Here is a 15,260-nt window from a genome sequence, read left to right as displayed (position 1 = left end):
CCACTCTTGGATTTAGAATTTTAGTCACCTTAAAGCTATCTAAGGATATCCTAATTTGATTGGGCTTCCGTATTTATCTTTTTAAACCATTCTGAAGCATGTTTTTCTTACCTGAAGGACACGACTGAACAGGATATCAGAGTCTGTGAGTTAAAATTAAAATAAACTCTAGAGAATTGCCTCTTGCTTTAGTCTCATTGCTGTGGTATCTAAATATAGTCTGAAATAGAAATAAATGGATCCAGTCCATCTAAATCCTAGTTAAAGTGGGACAGAGATCCTCAACACTGATCAGATCCCAGGCAGCAACCCAGCTTTGCAGGACTGCCTACCTCTATGTTCAGCAGATGCCTTCCTAGCTAGTTTGCAAGCTCCTTGAGTGCTGAATTTGAAGTATTTGTTCTCAGAAGTACGCTGGCACTTAAGGGAGCGTGCAAAGGCATTAGGTGACCATGCTGAACAGAGAATTAAGGTGGATTGGATCTGGAGTGGCTTAGGGTTCCCTATACTCTGGGTTAGAGACAGAGACACCTAGAAGGGTAAGAGTGCCTTCAGGACTAAGAAACATCCTTAGGTCCCCAAACAAGTCACTTCCTCTGCGGGCTGCTTAAAACAGGTGAAGGGATATCTCTGTGTAGATCTTCACTGACTACACACAAAGAAAGCTCTTCTCGTGCCAGGTATCTAAAATTTTAGCAATGCCATGCCTAATTGAGACATTTAAAGAGGCGATTTGCAATCCACACAAAGTAACATAGTATATAGATTTCTTAACCTGATCCTAGTAATAGATAATGCTTAAAAATAAGTTTCAAACAGGAAAGTGTTTAAAAACCTGCAAATAAAAAAGGTGGGATAAAATGCAAATCCGCACTTTCAGGTAGTTGGAACCTGCTTATACACTCCTCCTTCACAACATAAATACTTAAATGAGAAAGTAACACTTTCACCATGCTTTTCTCAGCCTTCTGGGAGATCTGATTGCAACTTCCCATACTGGAGAAGGGAGCTGGTGGAATGAACACTGCAGGAAGGGAAATAAATGTTATTCGTGGCTTTTTATACAGGCCTTTACACAATTTATAGAGTAGAATTACATAGTCTGCAAAAGGTAGAACAAGCCAGACTAACCTTATAACCTGTGGTTGAGCTTATCTGCCTGGATGTCAGAAAAATATCTGTATCATGATATGAAATATGTATAGTGAAGCAAGAGAAGTTGGTGAAAAATGCAAGTAGCACATGATGGATAGGGAACTGACTAAAAGCAAGCTGGCAGCAAGTTTTGCTGAATGGGAATGACCAGCTGGAAGGAGGCTACAAGTGAAATTTCACAAAGACTGGTCTGTAGTTGGTTTTGAACTGGAAAGTTAATACAAAGGTGTGAGTGCAGCACTGTCAAATGTGGAGGACTGGAATATTTTACAAATAACAGACAAGTTAGAAGACTGAAACAACAAGAAACAGAAGGAAACCTTATAGCACAAAATGTATGAACATGCACTTGCAAACATTTTTTGCAAACCCTTAATTAATAGGTGTCTACCAGAAACAGCAGCAGATGAGGAGAAAGACTATGTGATTAAATTAGCTGTAGGATGACAATATCACCATGATGCAATCACAAAAAAAGCAAGTGTTATAATGAGTGTACCACAAAATAGATGTCCCTGGATGCCACAATAAAAGACACAGGTGAGACCCCAGATGAAATACTGCACATTTCTGGTGATCTCTCTTTCAGAAGAGATTAATTCAAAATGGAACTCCTGCAGCATTTATGTACATCTTGGGACTGTAACTGAGGTCTGTAACTGCGCCTGAGGTCTGTGGTATCACAAAACAGCAGATGCAATTGCTACGTTCCATTTCTGGAACATATCATTTACACCCAGAAGGGATATGAAGATGAATGGAGAGCCTCACTTACAAGAGGAGTCTTACATGAGCTTGGCTTTTTCAGTCTAGTAAAATGAAGAAGCCTCATCAGCACAGACATCAGAGGCAGAACTACTTAAGCAAAAGCCAAAGTAGACACTAATTAAGATAAGCTGGTCATGAATATATTTAGGTTAGAAATCAGAAGAAGGTTTGTAATTATAAGAGAATGAAGGTCATAAACACTGAGAAAAAGATCTTAACTAGAATCTCAAGAAGTTGAATTAATGACGTGGGAATACCAAAACTTGCTGTTGCACCTTATGACTCTTAAACCAATTGCAAATAGGTTGTTTCACCTTGAAATATGAAGTAAGAATTGAACAAATTCACTGCAGAGGATAAAGGGAAAAAACCAGCACACTCACCTGAAACAGCCAAAGTCATGGTGCAGGCACAGGAATTACACTGGACAGTGGGATCCTCTGACTCAAGCAGATCCAGAATTGGCTCAAGTAAACCCATTTGGACAACTAATTCTTTGTCAACTATTCATAAATTCAGAAAAAATGGACAAACACAAAAGCAAACAGTTAATGGCTTTGTGAAGAGATTATATCTTCCTTTGACTGCTTTGGGGGTCTATATTATAATTATGCAAAATAGACCTAGGATGGAAACAGCCTGAAAGACACTCACAGTCCCTAGCTTGGTTTGCTTGATTCCTCTTCAACTCATGAAAGAGTGTAAGAGATGTTCAGAAGTTCTATTTCAGAAGGTCCCAAATATTTCTACTTGCAATTCTGTTTTCAAACATAACGTTCCTTTTGGAAAGTAGAACTGCAACTTTCCAATAGGTTCACAATTTACTCAGTTCCCCCCCCGCCTTTTTCTTCTGAAGTCTACACTTTAAAGATTATTTTTCACTTGTAAATAGTGACATAATAGTATCTGCAGCAAGATCCTTAAAAAAATAAAAGAAAAAAGCAAGCTTCATTGAAGACTGACCCTGTCTTCTGCTGTTATGGGATAGCCTAATGGAATACCTGTTGTGGCCCAGGTGCCAGGGAGCGCAGTAGTAGATGTAATAAGGACTCAATTGATGAGGTGTGGGGTGTTCATGCCCTGTCTATCAACATAGTTTATTGGGAAGCTTTTCATCTGCAGCTCCCAGATCCTATCTCAATTTCATTTGCCCTATTAGCTACAGAAGAAAGTGAATTCTATTAAACATTTTTTTAAAATCTGCAAGCAATTTAGGACCAATGTCTAGTTAATAAATAACAAGAAAATGAGCACTGTCTCTTATTTCTAAGAGTTGTATCTGTTGCTTGAAAGGGTAAGTGGTGAGCTCTCCATCCAAGAAAGAGAATAGTATAGCTGTTCCCACACCCATCTTGGAATTTATCAGCTTTTGTACACAGATCCAAGATCTCTTACCACATGATATAATTTAGCTAGAGGGATCTGCTATATCCTGGTGCCACCAGAATCTATATGGCTTGCAGTCAAAAACAGACTCACACCTGTCCTACCAGGAACACAAAAATGGAATTTGGATTTGTGTAGACCTGGGTGTGTGGATGGACCCTCCTTCTGTCTGAGTCTGGCTGAAGAGATACTTTTTCACCTGAAGAGAGTTGTATTGTTAATTACTCACTATGTCCTTCCAGCAAGAAGTTGACAAGGGACAAGGAAGACATCTGCTGCACCTCCAGGTCAGCAGACCGCAGTAAGGCATAGAAGGGTTCCAGATGCTCCACAGGCAGGGGGATGTTCACTGCAGGAATGAGAGGAAATATTCAGAAGTCTCATCATTCACCGCAGACACATTTTTCTCTTGTTGGTTTTAAGCCTCAGGTGCTACCACACATAGGCTGAGTTGTATTCACCTTCATTTATATTCCATTGCTACTAGCAAAACAAGGCAAGTTTCCTGAAAAGGTTTTGTATAATCAAGTACTTCATGGGAAGGGAAACAATATGCCTCACTACCAAACAAGTCATTCTGCCTCACAGCAGGTCCTTGTGTTGTGGCTATCTGCACTTTTTATCCAGAAAAAAATATATGGGATAAAGTTATCAAGACAAGTGCCAGAATATTCTCTTTAAAGTAAATTTAAAACAAGCAAATAAATAAATCCCAGCTTGCTTGTTGCTGGTATTTCTACCTTTTTGTAGGACCCAAATTCTTGCTGGAATTTTATTTGGCATATCCAGACTGCCTTCTAACCATTTACAAATTACATAGGAGCCAAGTGCTCTCACAGAATTGGTGGGACAAAGAAGAACTTTATAAAGTTCTTCCTTTATAAATTTCCACTACAATCTGGGCTCTAAAGTTTTGTCCTCTTCCAAAAATTATATAATATAAAACTTTAAATGAGCACTATGTCTATTTCCTTTCACTGTATTTTGACTGTGCTGGTCTCAGGAGATTCAGTATACATTGCATCTAATGACTTCAGGTTCTTCTGAATTTTACAGAAGTATTACATAAATTAGTCTTTTATAATCATGAGAGGTATCTCCTCATAGCAAAACCCAGAATGACTTTGACCACATGACAATGACAGCATTTCCATTTTCCTTAGCAAACAACACAGCATGAAAGAAAAAAAAGAACTTTGATTAATGAATCAAATGGAGTTTCACAGTTGGAAATAATACTTTTGTTTATAATTATGTGACATTTTTCTACTGCACTGAGATAACTTACTGTGCTGACTCATATGCAAGTAATAGAGGGCAGCAGACTGCTGTAAACCTGCATTTTCTGAAAAGGCTAAGGTCCTCAAGGCTTCCAGAGGGTCTTTTCCAGGTGGTGACATTTCAAAACCTAAAGATGTACAATGACAGTACAAACTCAATTACACCTGAAGAGGGTTAGATTACAAAAAGAAATTAAAATTTGCAGACAATCAAACACATAAGGATTTTTGTATTGCAACAACTCCATAGAGCCGAGCTATTCTTATTCATGTTTCCATGAGGAGAAGCAATAAATGACTCTGGAATAACCTGTCTTTGGCAACGCCTCTTGTGAAGCTCACAAAGCTAGTGATTGGAAGCAAGATAAATTATAACCTTTAGACACTTTTATGCTATCCAATATAAATGCAGGTGTTCTTGTTCTTCATAAAAATCTTTCTCTTTTCCTGAATCATAGAAGATCTTTGTTATAACACATCTACTGAACATGGTGTTCTTAGTTATGAGCTATAGAAAGAATATTTATTTCTAATTTACTACCTTTTAAGTTCACTGTTTCCTGTCCCGTGCATTACAATAAAGGATTTCAGGGAATAGCAACATGGATTGCAAATGGGCTTGCCTCAGGCTCAAATTTCTAGCATGAGTCTACCTGTTCTCGAGTATGATAATTCCCCTATGAATAAAACAGATGTTCAGCAATAGCCATCAAGCAACAGCAGTCATGCATGACTTCTGTAAGTCACTGTAAAATGCACTTATAATGTCTGGAATGGAGCAGCAGAGAGCAAAAAGTAGGGCTATTGAACCAATGCTCAATAGTATAAACTGTTGAAAAGGTAAGGTAATATAAATTGACTGGTGCAGCACAAAAGATATTTTCAGATAGTAGATTAAAGCAGTGCATTAAAGACTGACATATCTCTATGAACAAGATCTAGCTACTTTACATCCCATAGGAAAATGAGATGCGAAGCATGTGAGGGGTGTGAGCTTTCATGCCTCAGTGCAAAACTCAGCCAGTATCTCAAGCCATCAGAAGCTGCTGACCTGTCGAGTAGCAAACTCCTTCAGGCTTAGGTAAGGGGGCTTCACAGAACAGGTGCTTCATATAAAGACCAATTTTGTTTAATAATTAACAATATACAGGGAAGGACTAGCCAGTGTGTGCAGGAAAAAAAAAATCTCTTAATGTAGCTTAATTCTGTTCCTTAAACACTGACTATCTAAGTCTCCCACATATCTGTGCATTTTTGTCTGGGAGAGTGATAAAGCAAAAGCCACTCAAAATCTTCATCTGCTTATAATATCAAGCATTTGCTGCCCTAGGTAACAGCTGAGTATGATGATCAACCATGAATTCTCTTCTTGAACCCAAATTGTCCAGATATTGGCTCCCTGATTATTATCATCTATCCAAAACTGAGGATTGGCTTGCTTCATCTTGGAATAAAATACACAGGTAAGTGCTAAAGTAGTAGGAGGGTTGTGTCTTGGTTTTCTTTGTGAGGCTTCCTTTCCTCCACCCGTCCTGGCAGCAGGATTTGGCCACTCAGAGAATCAACCTTGGTTCTTCTTCCTGTGTGCTGTGTATGTCCTATCACAGACATTGGGACCTCCCTGAGAGCACACGTTGTCATCTGTATACTGCTGTCACAGAGGCTCTAGGCTCCCTGCTGCTGTACCCCAGCTACTCAGGATCCAAGACCGACCAGACTTTTGAAGACCCCTCTTAGAGGAAAGCATTTCTCAAGAAAACCTACACTTAGTCTTTTCAGAAAGTACCAGTGGGTACTGCAAAGGGCCGTTCTAGCCTCACCATTTTTTCCAGACCATCCCTTCATTGCACTTGATCTGTCAACTGTGCTGGGATCCTGCCAAGACAGTCTCTTATACAGTCAGGAGTATGCTAGCATTTGGAAGAACAAGTTCAGCCCTGGAAGATGTCCACCATACATCAGTCTGAAAGATCCGGTCCTATTCTGGATATGGACTTCAGGATTTAGCCAGTGCCTAATGTGCAACAGTTAGTGAACCGTATCAGCATCAGAGGACCCCCCACATTCACAGGGCAATGACACCAGCTAATACCAGTTGAGGCTAATTCACACATGTTCCCAACAACCAGCGTCAGAGCAATTATTCCAAAGGTTGTTCCATGACAGACCATTTCAAACAGCATTAACTGTGTCACACCAAGGAAAAATGTCTCTCTTGGTCCCACTCAGAAGATGGTTTTATGTCCCAAAAAAGGCAAATGAAGAAATAGTAGTTTGTGTTCCACACCCTTCACGTAAATGAAAGTAGAAAGCCATACCATTTTGTGTAGTAGCTTTAGCCCAAAGTTGTTAAACTTAAAGCAGTATGCCCGATTAGCTGTGAGACAAAGCAAAATGAAACAAGCAATGGCCCCTGCCTAAGCTTGAGACAACGAATGTTTTAAGGTTGGACAACTGACAAAACACACTCATCCAAGATGATATTCTATGACTGCAGGAGTGAAATAAAATAAGTTTTCCTATTGATATAGTTGTGTCCTATGACAGGATAGAGAGGACATCACAAGTAGATTAATGGGGGAATTAGGCAGGTAGCCTGTAAAGCAGAGGAGATACATGAAGAGTTATGGATCTACTTTGATTCATGCAGAATCCCATGATTGTGTTCAAGCCTTGTGTCTAAAATGTATGCACAAAAGCACTTAGGCAGACCAGTTTCTTGGAATCCTGGGAGCCCAATGACGCTTGTCCCAGGGTGATTTCGACCTTCCCCATGCAGACACCCCCAGTACAAGTCCAGGTGTTCTGCAGCCAGCCAACATGGATGTGCACAACTCAGCCAGGACCACAGGGTGATTTGCCTGCTCACAGCTTGGCACTCATGTAGCACCCAGTGTTGGTACAGCCTGTTTCCAGCTTTATCACCTAGAGTGACTTCGAAAAATTAACTTCAATTACTAGAACAACTCACTTTTATGAAACATATTTACATGGGTTATGTATTAACAATGGTGGCAGAGTAAGAAAGTGACTGACCAATCTAAATCCAACTGTTACGCCACTTGAGCCCTGGGTGTTCCATACACGAAGAAGATGCTCTGTAGCTCTGGCCTTTCCTACAACATCACCAAGCTGCTCCATGCCATGCCAGAGCAGTTCAGCCAGCAATCTGTTTTCAACCCACAAAATCCATCTCCTTGTTCTTTCACAACCCTTCAGAGAAAAAACCAAGCCCCTCTTACCTGTTTCAATATGCTGCAGAAACTCCTGTGCTGTCACCCTCTCATGAGGCTGCAGGATGGGCTTGTACAGTTGTCTGGATTTAGATCTGTTTTGTTTTAAGCAGGAGCATTTGCTTATAAGAGTTAGGCATTCCTTGATGCCATGCATCAAGTCGGAGGACATCCTCTGAACAAAGGCCACGAAGTCCCGCAGCAGCTGCATGCATCGTCCACACAGTTGACCCATTCTTGTTCCAATAGCAGCACAAAGCAAGAGGAAAATGAGATGGAAAAATAAGTTTCTTCTCAACTTGTCCACTTTTCACACTAACTTGCTGCCTCAGTGTTTTTCCTGTCTTACAGATGTTAACACTATACCGTGTGCCACTGCTGCAAAAGCAGACAAGCTTCTATGTCCAAAAAAAGCTACATCGCACACCAAAGCTGCTTTCTGCAGATCTCACAGAGTCTACAAAATATTGTTTAAAAGGCTGGACTGGAACCACGCTCCCTTTGCTTGAAGAAAAATGAAATTATGACCTAAACACATTTCGTGGAGCACAAATGGAGTTTAACTCCTGGAGCATCCACCAAAGCCTTCAGATGGCTAGAAAAGCTCTAGGATAATGGAAAGAGCAACCTCAGTTTTTGTAAGGCAGCTTTCCACATGAAAGGTAGGCACCACCTTGTCTGCATGTGTACAAGCTGCAGCTGCCAATGGGAAAGGAAGATTAAAAAAAAAAGAACACGCGAACAGGTTTTTCCAGTTCGGAAAAGCCCAGACCGGAACAAAGGCCCTGTTGGGCAAACAGCTCGTAACTCAGTCAACTGAGACTAGACTTTGCAAATCAGCAAGAATATAAAACAAAAGAAAACAAAACAAATACAGTGGCCAAATGAATTTACAACTGTTTTCCTCCTGGCAAGTAAATCCTGCAGAGTGGGCTGGATAAGCTAGCAATGGGAGGATGCAAAAATCATCTGCCGTTTTCATGCAGAAAAAGGTAGCAACAGGAAAAAGAGCAATTCTCCTTTTGCTCCATCCTTTTGCTTAATTCACCAGTCTGGTGCATATGCCCACCCTTAGTTGAACACATTTACAAATGACCTTGGTCTAATTACTGCAGCATGAAGTGACATTTGTAACATTCTTGAGGTTTCCAGTAAAATCTGGTGAAAGGGCTCAAACCAATGTAACTTCTGATTAAGATTAAACTGTGATGCATGAAAGTTTTGCTTGTGTTTGTTTCCCAATGACTCCTTAACTGTTTTCCCTGGGCCTCTTTGTCTGTCTAGACAAAAGTAAAATGCTCCCAGTACAACTCACTGATAGCAGACTCAAAGCCTGCAATGGGCACTTGGGCAAACTAAGAAAGGGGAACTCGAACAAAAGGACGCAGAGATACCATCGAGGATGATCTCACCGATTTAGGAAGAAGACACCTGGACTTTACTTCATAGGGCATGCTCTGGAAAAAGCAGACACCGTGAAGAAGACCACGTACTTCCCTCGACTACTGAAGACCCTCACCCTATTTCTACTACTCATGCTCACACTATATAAATGAATTCCGGGAACTCATTATCATAAGACACCCCTTTCCAGGAAATCTAATGAATATGTATGATTTGTGTGTATGTAAACTGATGTCCCTTGCTAGTTGGTGGGAGTGCTTATAGTGGAGAATCCCCAGGGCGACCCCAGCGCTGCTAATAAAGAATACCTGCATAACAGTTAAATTGCATTCTGACTGTTGAGTTAATTTCTTCGTTTCACTGGTTTGATTCAAGATCACCTTCATTAGGGAACCAGTAGGTACTGGTCTGCTGAGTGCTGACCACTTTTACTAACTTCTCTTTATCCGTGGATTTTATGGATTTATTCTAATTATTTCATTTGACACATTTATTGGTAATTTTTAGCCTCACTGTCCTTTAATAGATCTTAAGATTCTAAATAAATCATGTTTGAAAATTAACCCTTTGTTCTGCATCTATCTCCAAACACTGATGAATAGGTTCTGAATTTCACTGGTCTCTCCAGCTACTGTTATTTCTTCTCTTATTTACATATTATGTCATTTATTTTCCTAAAGACAAATACCATGCAGCACAAATAAACCCACCTACACCTGTAAACCAAGAGGTATGAGACCTCTGTTACCCAACACAATCCATGACAAAGAGTCAAGACTGATTTTTCTGGCTACTTTCTTGATCAGCTCTGCAAGCCCACCGAGTTCTGGCCTCTGTCTGGCTCCTTAATATTATCAAAAGCGAGGCTAATATTCCTATTTTCTTACAATGTCTTCTGGATCCTTTCAGCAGGGATCTTCTAAAGTATAGGGAACCCATGTGATTGTCAGGTCCTGCTTCTGCCACCATTTGCTCTCCACCTTTTGGTGATGATCTTCCACCCTTCAGCTTCCATCCTAAAAGCAGTGTGCAGTGGCAGACCACTTGGAATCCACCGCATAAGCCTTCTGTCTCTTGCTCTGTCCTGTCTACAGAACTGTAAGGTTTAATTGTTGTGGGATTTTTTTAAGGTAATTTGAGCTGTACTGCACTGAGATGAGCAAAAAAACAAGACTGTTTCAATGAGGCACTTGTAGTAATGACTACAGTAATGTTCTGTAATATATTCTTACTAAGCATTTGAAAATGTATTACAAACATTAAAACAGCTTTCCAATATATCTGTAAGGAAGATATTCCTAAAAGGGTTTAAAAACAATTTTCAGAGGTGCTGAGCTCTTGTACCTGCACTTGAAATAAATGGGAGTTACAGAAATGCGCCACACCTGAAAATTGGTCTATAATTTGCCTGAAGGCATAATGCTAGTCCCAATACCTAGTTTGATGATTCAGTCAGGAAATTGTTGTTCCTTGATTTGAAACCACTACTTGAAAGCCAGTGTAGAAGGCTGCTTTGAAGGTTTTCAAACCTCCTCTGAATTCACAATAGCTGCTGTAAAGGTTGCAACCATAAACCTAATGTTTTTGATTAGTTTCATGACCTAGATACGTTTCCTTATCTGATTGACAAAATGTCAGCTCGAGACTGCAGAAGTAGAAGGGGAAAAAACTAGTAGCACTGTTATAGTGTTAAACCATTTTGCTTTTAACTTCTAAAAATATGTTCCAAATAGTAAAGCCCCACATACTACAACCTGATTTTTTTCCTTATAAAGTGTTAAAAAAAAGCCTCTCCAAACCATTTCCATGTAATTGTGTGCAAAAGAAACTTCCAAGTAGTAACCTTGCTGTATGAAGACTATTTGGAATTCTGTATAAAATGCATTTGGAAGTTTAATTCTATTTGCCAAACAACAGATGTAGCTAAAAGGCACTTTCAACAGAGAGCTTCCAAAGGTCCAGCATTTTATCTGCTATATAGCTTCTCTGCAAAGGACAGAAAATACTGCATTAGGCACAATCCCTTAAGCATACAACACTCACAGTATGTTTGTTTTGTTTTGAATTAAGAACAGAAAATCTAAAAATATGTTTATTCGTTGCTAAATTCATCTGCCATTTCACTCATACAACCTGCTACTGCCTGAACCACTTCTTGTAATGTAAATTCCTTTATCTAGTTTGCAATGGTGCATAACTTTTGGTTGCTCCAACGTTGACTGGTACTGGAGAGATGTACACAAATATTCTATACTCCTCTTCCATACATTACCTAGGGCTTCCTCATTCTGACAGACCCAGAAAACCTCAGACTCTGACATGAATATTGGAAAAAATATTCGGTTATTACTGTGATTTTAATCAGTGGAAAGAGGATTTCTGGGAGGAAAGAGGCAGGGATTGAGAACGTATGGAGTCTTATTTAACCCGTGTGCTAGTCAAATAAGAAAACAGATACTTAAAGAAATGCTTAAAAAGCAGTAAATTGAAAGAATATATTTATATTACCCAAGAATCCAAAGCCATTTAAAAAATGGAAAAAAATTATGTTATTAATTTGTCCCATGTAATTTTTTATTACAACCTTTGTCTTATACACGTTTCTTCTCTTACCCTTCTGTTCAGGGGTGAGGAAAACACTACAGTTTAGAAAGCTGTTGATGGCTGTGCATTTCTGCTTGGTTAGCAACAGATTTGATCTAAAAGGCAAAGTTTCCCCTAATACCTAGCAGGTCTTTATTGTCCCCATATCTGCAGTTAAGGCCTCCTCACTTGTAATAATTCAGTGTGACTGCTCTATTAAATTTTGTGGCTTCAAAATAACAACAAAAACCAATCGACAAACCAAAGGACTTGAGTTCTTAAACTGAATCTACCACTGACAGAATAGTAAAATAAGATGAGTTAGAAGAAAATGGTTGAGGGAACAGAACAGTTCTAAACCCTGAGTCTGATGTGTATGACTTACATTACTACTGAACTCTTTTAAATTATATATATTTTTTTAAATATATCTTCTTTATATATAATAAATAGATATATTTTAAATATGTGTATGTATTTATCCACCGTTAAGATTTCAGGAGGAATTCAGGCTGAACAGAAACAGACTATAGTCATTTAAGGAGGAAGTCAGATGCAAGGATTTGATAGATCCAGATCTGTGAAAAACTGCCGGGGGATACTTCACTGCATAGCTAGGCAGAGCCTTGTTTGCATTCATTGCAGTTTCTGTAGAGTATAAAGGAAGTTGCTCTCACTGCATCAAATTCCTTGGCTGAGCTATCTGCTCATCCTCACTCAGAGGGAGAGTGCCATCTACTGAAGCATCCTCTTTACACAGCTCCCTTGAGCCTTGTCCCACTCATAGATGGACAAAATCTACCCAAGGGCATTGTAAAACTGAACAAGGTTTTAACAGGAAGAGAAGCTGCTTTAGGTGTGAATCTCTATCATAAAGTAACAGCCGAATGTAAAGGACCAGGCTAAAGACGGTTAAGTAACACCACTGACTTGTGCAAGGCAGTGCTTCAGTTTTATGAAAAGATTAAAACCAACCTCACTCTGGGTTTCTTCATTCTTACACATCTTTGGAACTGAGGTTACATTACTATTTTGTAACACTTAAGAGTTGCATTCCCTGATGGGACAATCCGATTTAACTGCTATTAACCATGGCATGGACTGTCCTACTCATCTCCCCTTTCTATGATAGTGCTCAGATGTACAAGTACTCGTTGGATTCACTGAATAGCAAGGACATCTGCAAACAGTCAGCGAGAGTTTGGCTTGAGCCGGTGATGACACAGTATTAATCATGCTGCTTTGTCTTCATGTAACTTCCTGTTGCCTTGAACCAAAGTTTACTGTTGCTGTATTCAAATACAGCGGCACTTTGTGTCATGCCCAGAGCTACTATCTCCTGTGATAATAAATAACACATAAAATGACATTATTTGGCTTTGTAGCAGAAGATAGTGCCTCTAAAACATCAAAGGTATGTCAGAAGTACCTACGTTCCTTAGAACTTTGAACAAACTGCATAAAAAACCCCCCCAAAACACTGAAATTTTATGAGGTAAATTACCAGCCACCCACAGGTAGGGCATCAAGTATTTGGAGAAGTGTATCAGCTTGTAGGGACGTGGAGGCCTGTCAGGTTGTGTTTCATATCAATACCCTTAGAAGACCACTGGTTTGTTTCAAAGCACAGGTCCTGATATTTTTGCTAACAAGGGACTGCACTGAAGAATCACAGAGCCCACAGCTCAAATGTCAAATTTTTGATAAAACAACGAGTGAATAAAACTTGAAACAACTTGCACTATTGTCACTAGGCAAATATATTCGAAATAATTAAAATATATTTTCAAAAAGTTTAATATTATAGTTTTTTTTCTTCGGGGCTCATATTCTTGAATAGGGTGGAGAACTGAGAGAGTAGAAGTGACTACCCTTTCTGTCTCACTAAGACGTATCCCACATACCTCAGAAAATAGAGGTCTCTTATCACTGAAGGGAAATGACAGGTCTTCAGAACCATTAAGGAATATGGTGGGTGAGTGGTGTAGGGGTTGTGTGCAGTCAAGTCCCACAGTTCTGTGAGCCTTACTGGCCCTAGCAAGCTGGCTGTCTCCCACAAGTCCGTTATCAAGCAGCTTCCACATTAATAATGTCTTACTGTTGGTTACAGCAAAGGCTGTAGCACATGTTCTGCACTTGAGGTACAGGTTTGTTACTCCTATCCCTGCATAAGGGAAAAAGCTTAAAAGAAGGAGGGAGGAACTTGTGTGTCTCTCTAGGCCAGGCTGTTGATCAGTTAACCACAACTGGTCAGAACTAGAAACCTTCACTGTTTGTTCCAGCACCAGCAACTAATTGGCTGCTGCCTCCATAGGCGGCCATGTTTAAACAATTTTGGAGCCTGAAGAAACAGGTCTACGCAGTGCATTATTTTCCCTATGGAGGAAAGGGGAAACCAGTGTTTGGGGATTGTATCTGCTTCCCATCTCCTGTGCCTTCTTCCTCTACCGGTTGATTTTGGCTGCCTGTCGCTGTTCCCCGACTTTGAAAACTCAGTTAAAATTTTGCATGTGCATTCTTTCCTGCTATTTATACTTTGTCGCCTCAGAAGTAATCTCCAACAGCCTTTTTAGGACCTACTCAGCCGACAGACATCCTTGTTCATCAGTCAGTACCGTTCACCCAGGGCCCTTTGCTGCACTTCTCCGGTGGCAGAGAAGCCCCTGGGGCTTTCCTCGGGCACGCTTCTCCCAAGCGCCGCGCGGCGGTATCGCTACGCACGCATCTGCCGCAAAAGCTGCTGCAGTAAAGTACCGCTGCTACGCGATCTCCTTCCTGGTGCGCGGGAGCATCGGCCGCAAATGCCGCTTGATGGTGATCCGCTGGCTGGGCTCCGCTTTACAGAGAAGCCCTTCCAAGCAACTCTTGTGGATGGATGCGCACCCCGCCCAACAGGTAACGAGGCAGCGGCAGGGGGACCCCGACCCCTCGGATCGCTCTTCGGGGAGGGAGAGGATAAAAGGCGACAGCTTTTAAGCGTGGCGGAGCGGGAGGAGGCTAGAGCTGCTGACGGCGAGGCGCGGAGCCCCCGGCCGTGGGACGGAGTTGGGGGTGGAGGGGGAGACACACGACGACGTAGGGCAGGGCCATGGCTAAAAGCCCCGACACCCACCCAAATGGCAGCTGTGGAAGCAGGGAGGGGGTGTTCCCATTTGGTGATTGGTGCCATCTGGAGGGACTTCTACCCTGCTGTGGTACTTTGCTGTGGGTGTTCTTCTCCTGTTTGGTCATGGTGTCCCTAGTCATTCCAGCCCTTGGAAAATCACCTGCTGATGCGATTTTCCTAAATATTCACATGATCCTGGCAGTTTGTCTTAGAACCCCAGCTCCTGGAGCCAGGGGGTTTATGCATTTCTCATCCAATTTGTGGCCATGATGGTTGCTGGAAAACGTTGATGGCTAAAACACTCCAAACACACATGGATGCTACCAGAAAAAAAAAAAAAAAAAA

At 40.8% G+C, this 15,260-nt stretch overlaps 2 protein-coding genes across 8 annotated transcripts in view; one reads left to right on the top strand and one right to left on the bottom strand.

Annotated features, from left to right (window-relative positions):
- LOC113477718 (vacuolar protein 8-like) overlaps positions 1–14,672 on the bottom strand; it is a 34,111-nt gene extending 19,439 nt beyond the window's left edge. Inside the window, exons 1-5 of one of the 3 annotated variants that reach the window (XM_026844242.1) lie at positions 14,564–14,672; positions 7,832–8,058; positions 4,598–4,717; positions 3,539–3,658; positions 2,307–2,426 (exon numbers count right to left, since the gene is read on the bottom strand). In XM_026844242.1, coding sequence (XP_026700043.1) covers positions 2,307–2,426; positions 3,539–3,658; positions 4,598–4,717; positions 7,832–8,057 — 586 coding nt within the window. In that variant the 5' untranslated portion in view covers position 8,058; positions 14,564–14,672. Of the gene's footprint in view, positions 1–2,306; positions 2,427–3,538; positions 3,659–4,597; positions 4,718–7,831; positions 8,059–13,713; positions 14,444–14,563 lie in introns of those variants that run through there. The other 2 variants (XM_026844241.1, XM_026844243.1) reach the window with 2 other exon arrangements.
- BCLAF1 (BCL2 associated transcription factor 1) overlaps positions 14,582–15,260 on the top strand; it is a 26,067-nt gene continuing 25,388 nt past the window's right edge. For 2 of the 5 annotated variants that reach the window (XM_026844231.1, XM_026844226.1), the window contains exon 1: positions 14,586–14,704. The gene's annotated coding sequence lies outside the window, so the exon portion shown is untranslated. Of the gene's footprint in view, positions 14,705–15,260 lie in introns of all 5 variants that reach the window. The other 3 variants (XM_026844230.1, XM_026844229.1, XM_026844227.1) reach the window with 3 other exon arrangements.

This window comes from Athene cunicularia (assembly GCF_003259725.1).
Source record: "Athene cunicularia isolate RWA chromosome 3 unlocalized genomic scaffold, athCun1 chr3_part1, whole genome shotgun sequence".
In the NCBI taxonomy this organism is placed as follows: domain Eukaryota; kingdom Metazoa; phylum Chordata; class Aves; order Strigiformes; family Strigidae; genus Athene; species Athene cunicularia.
This window is presented reverse-complemented; position numbering and strand designations above follow the sequence as displayed.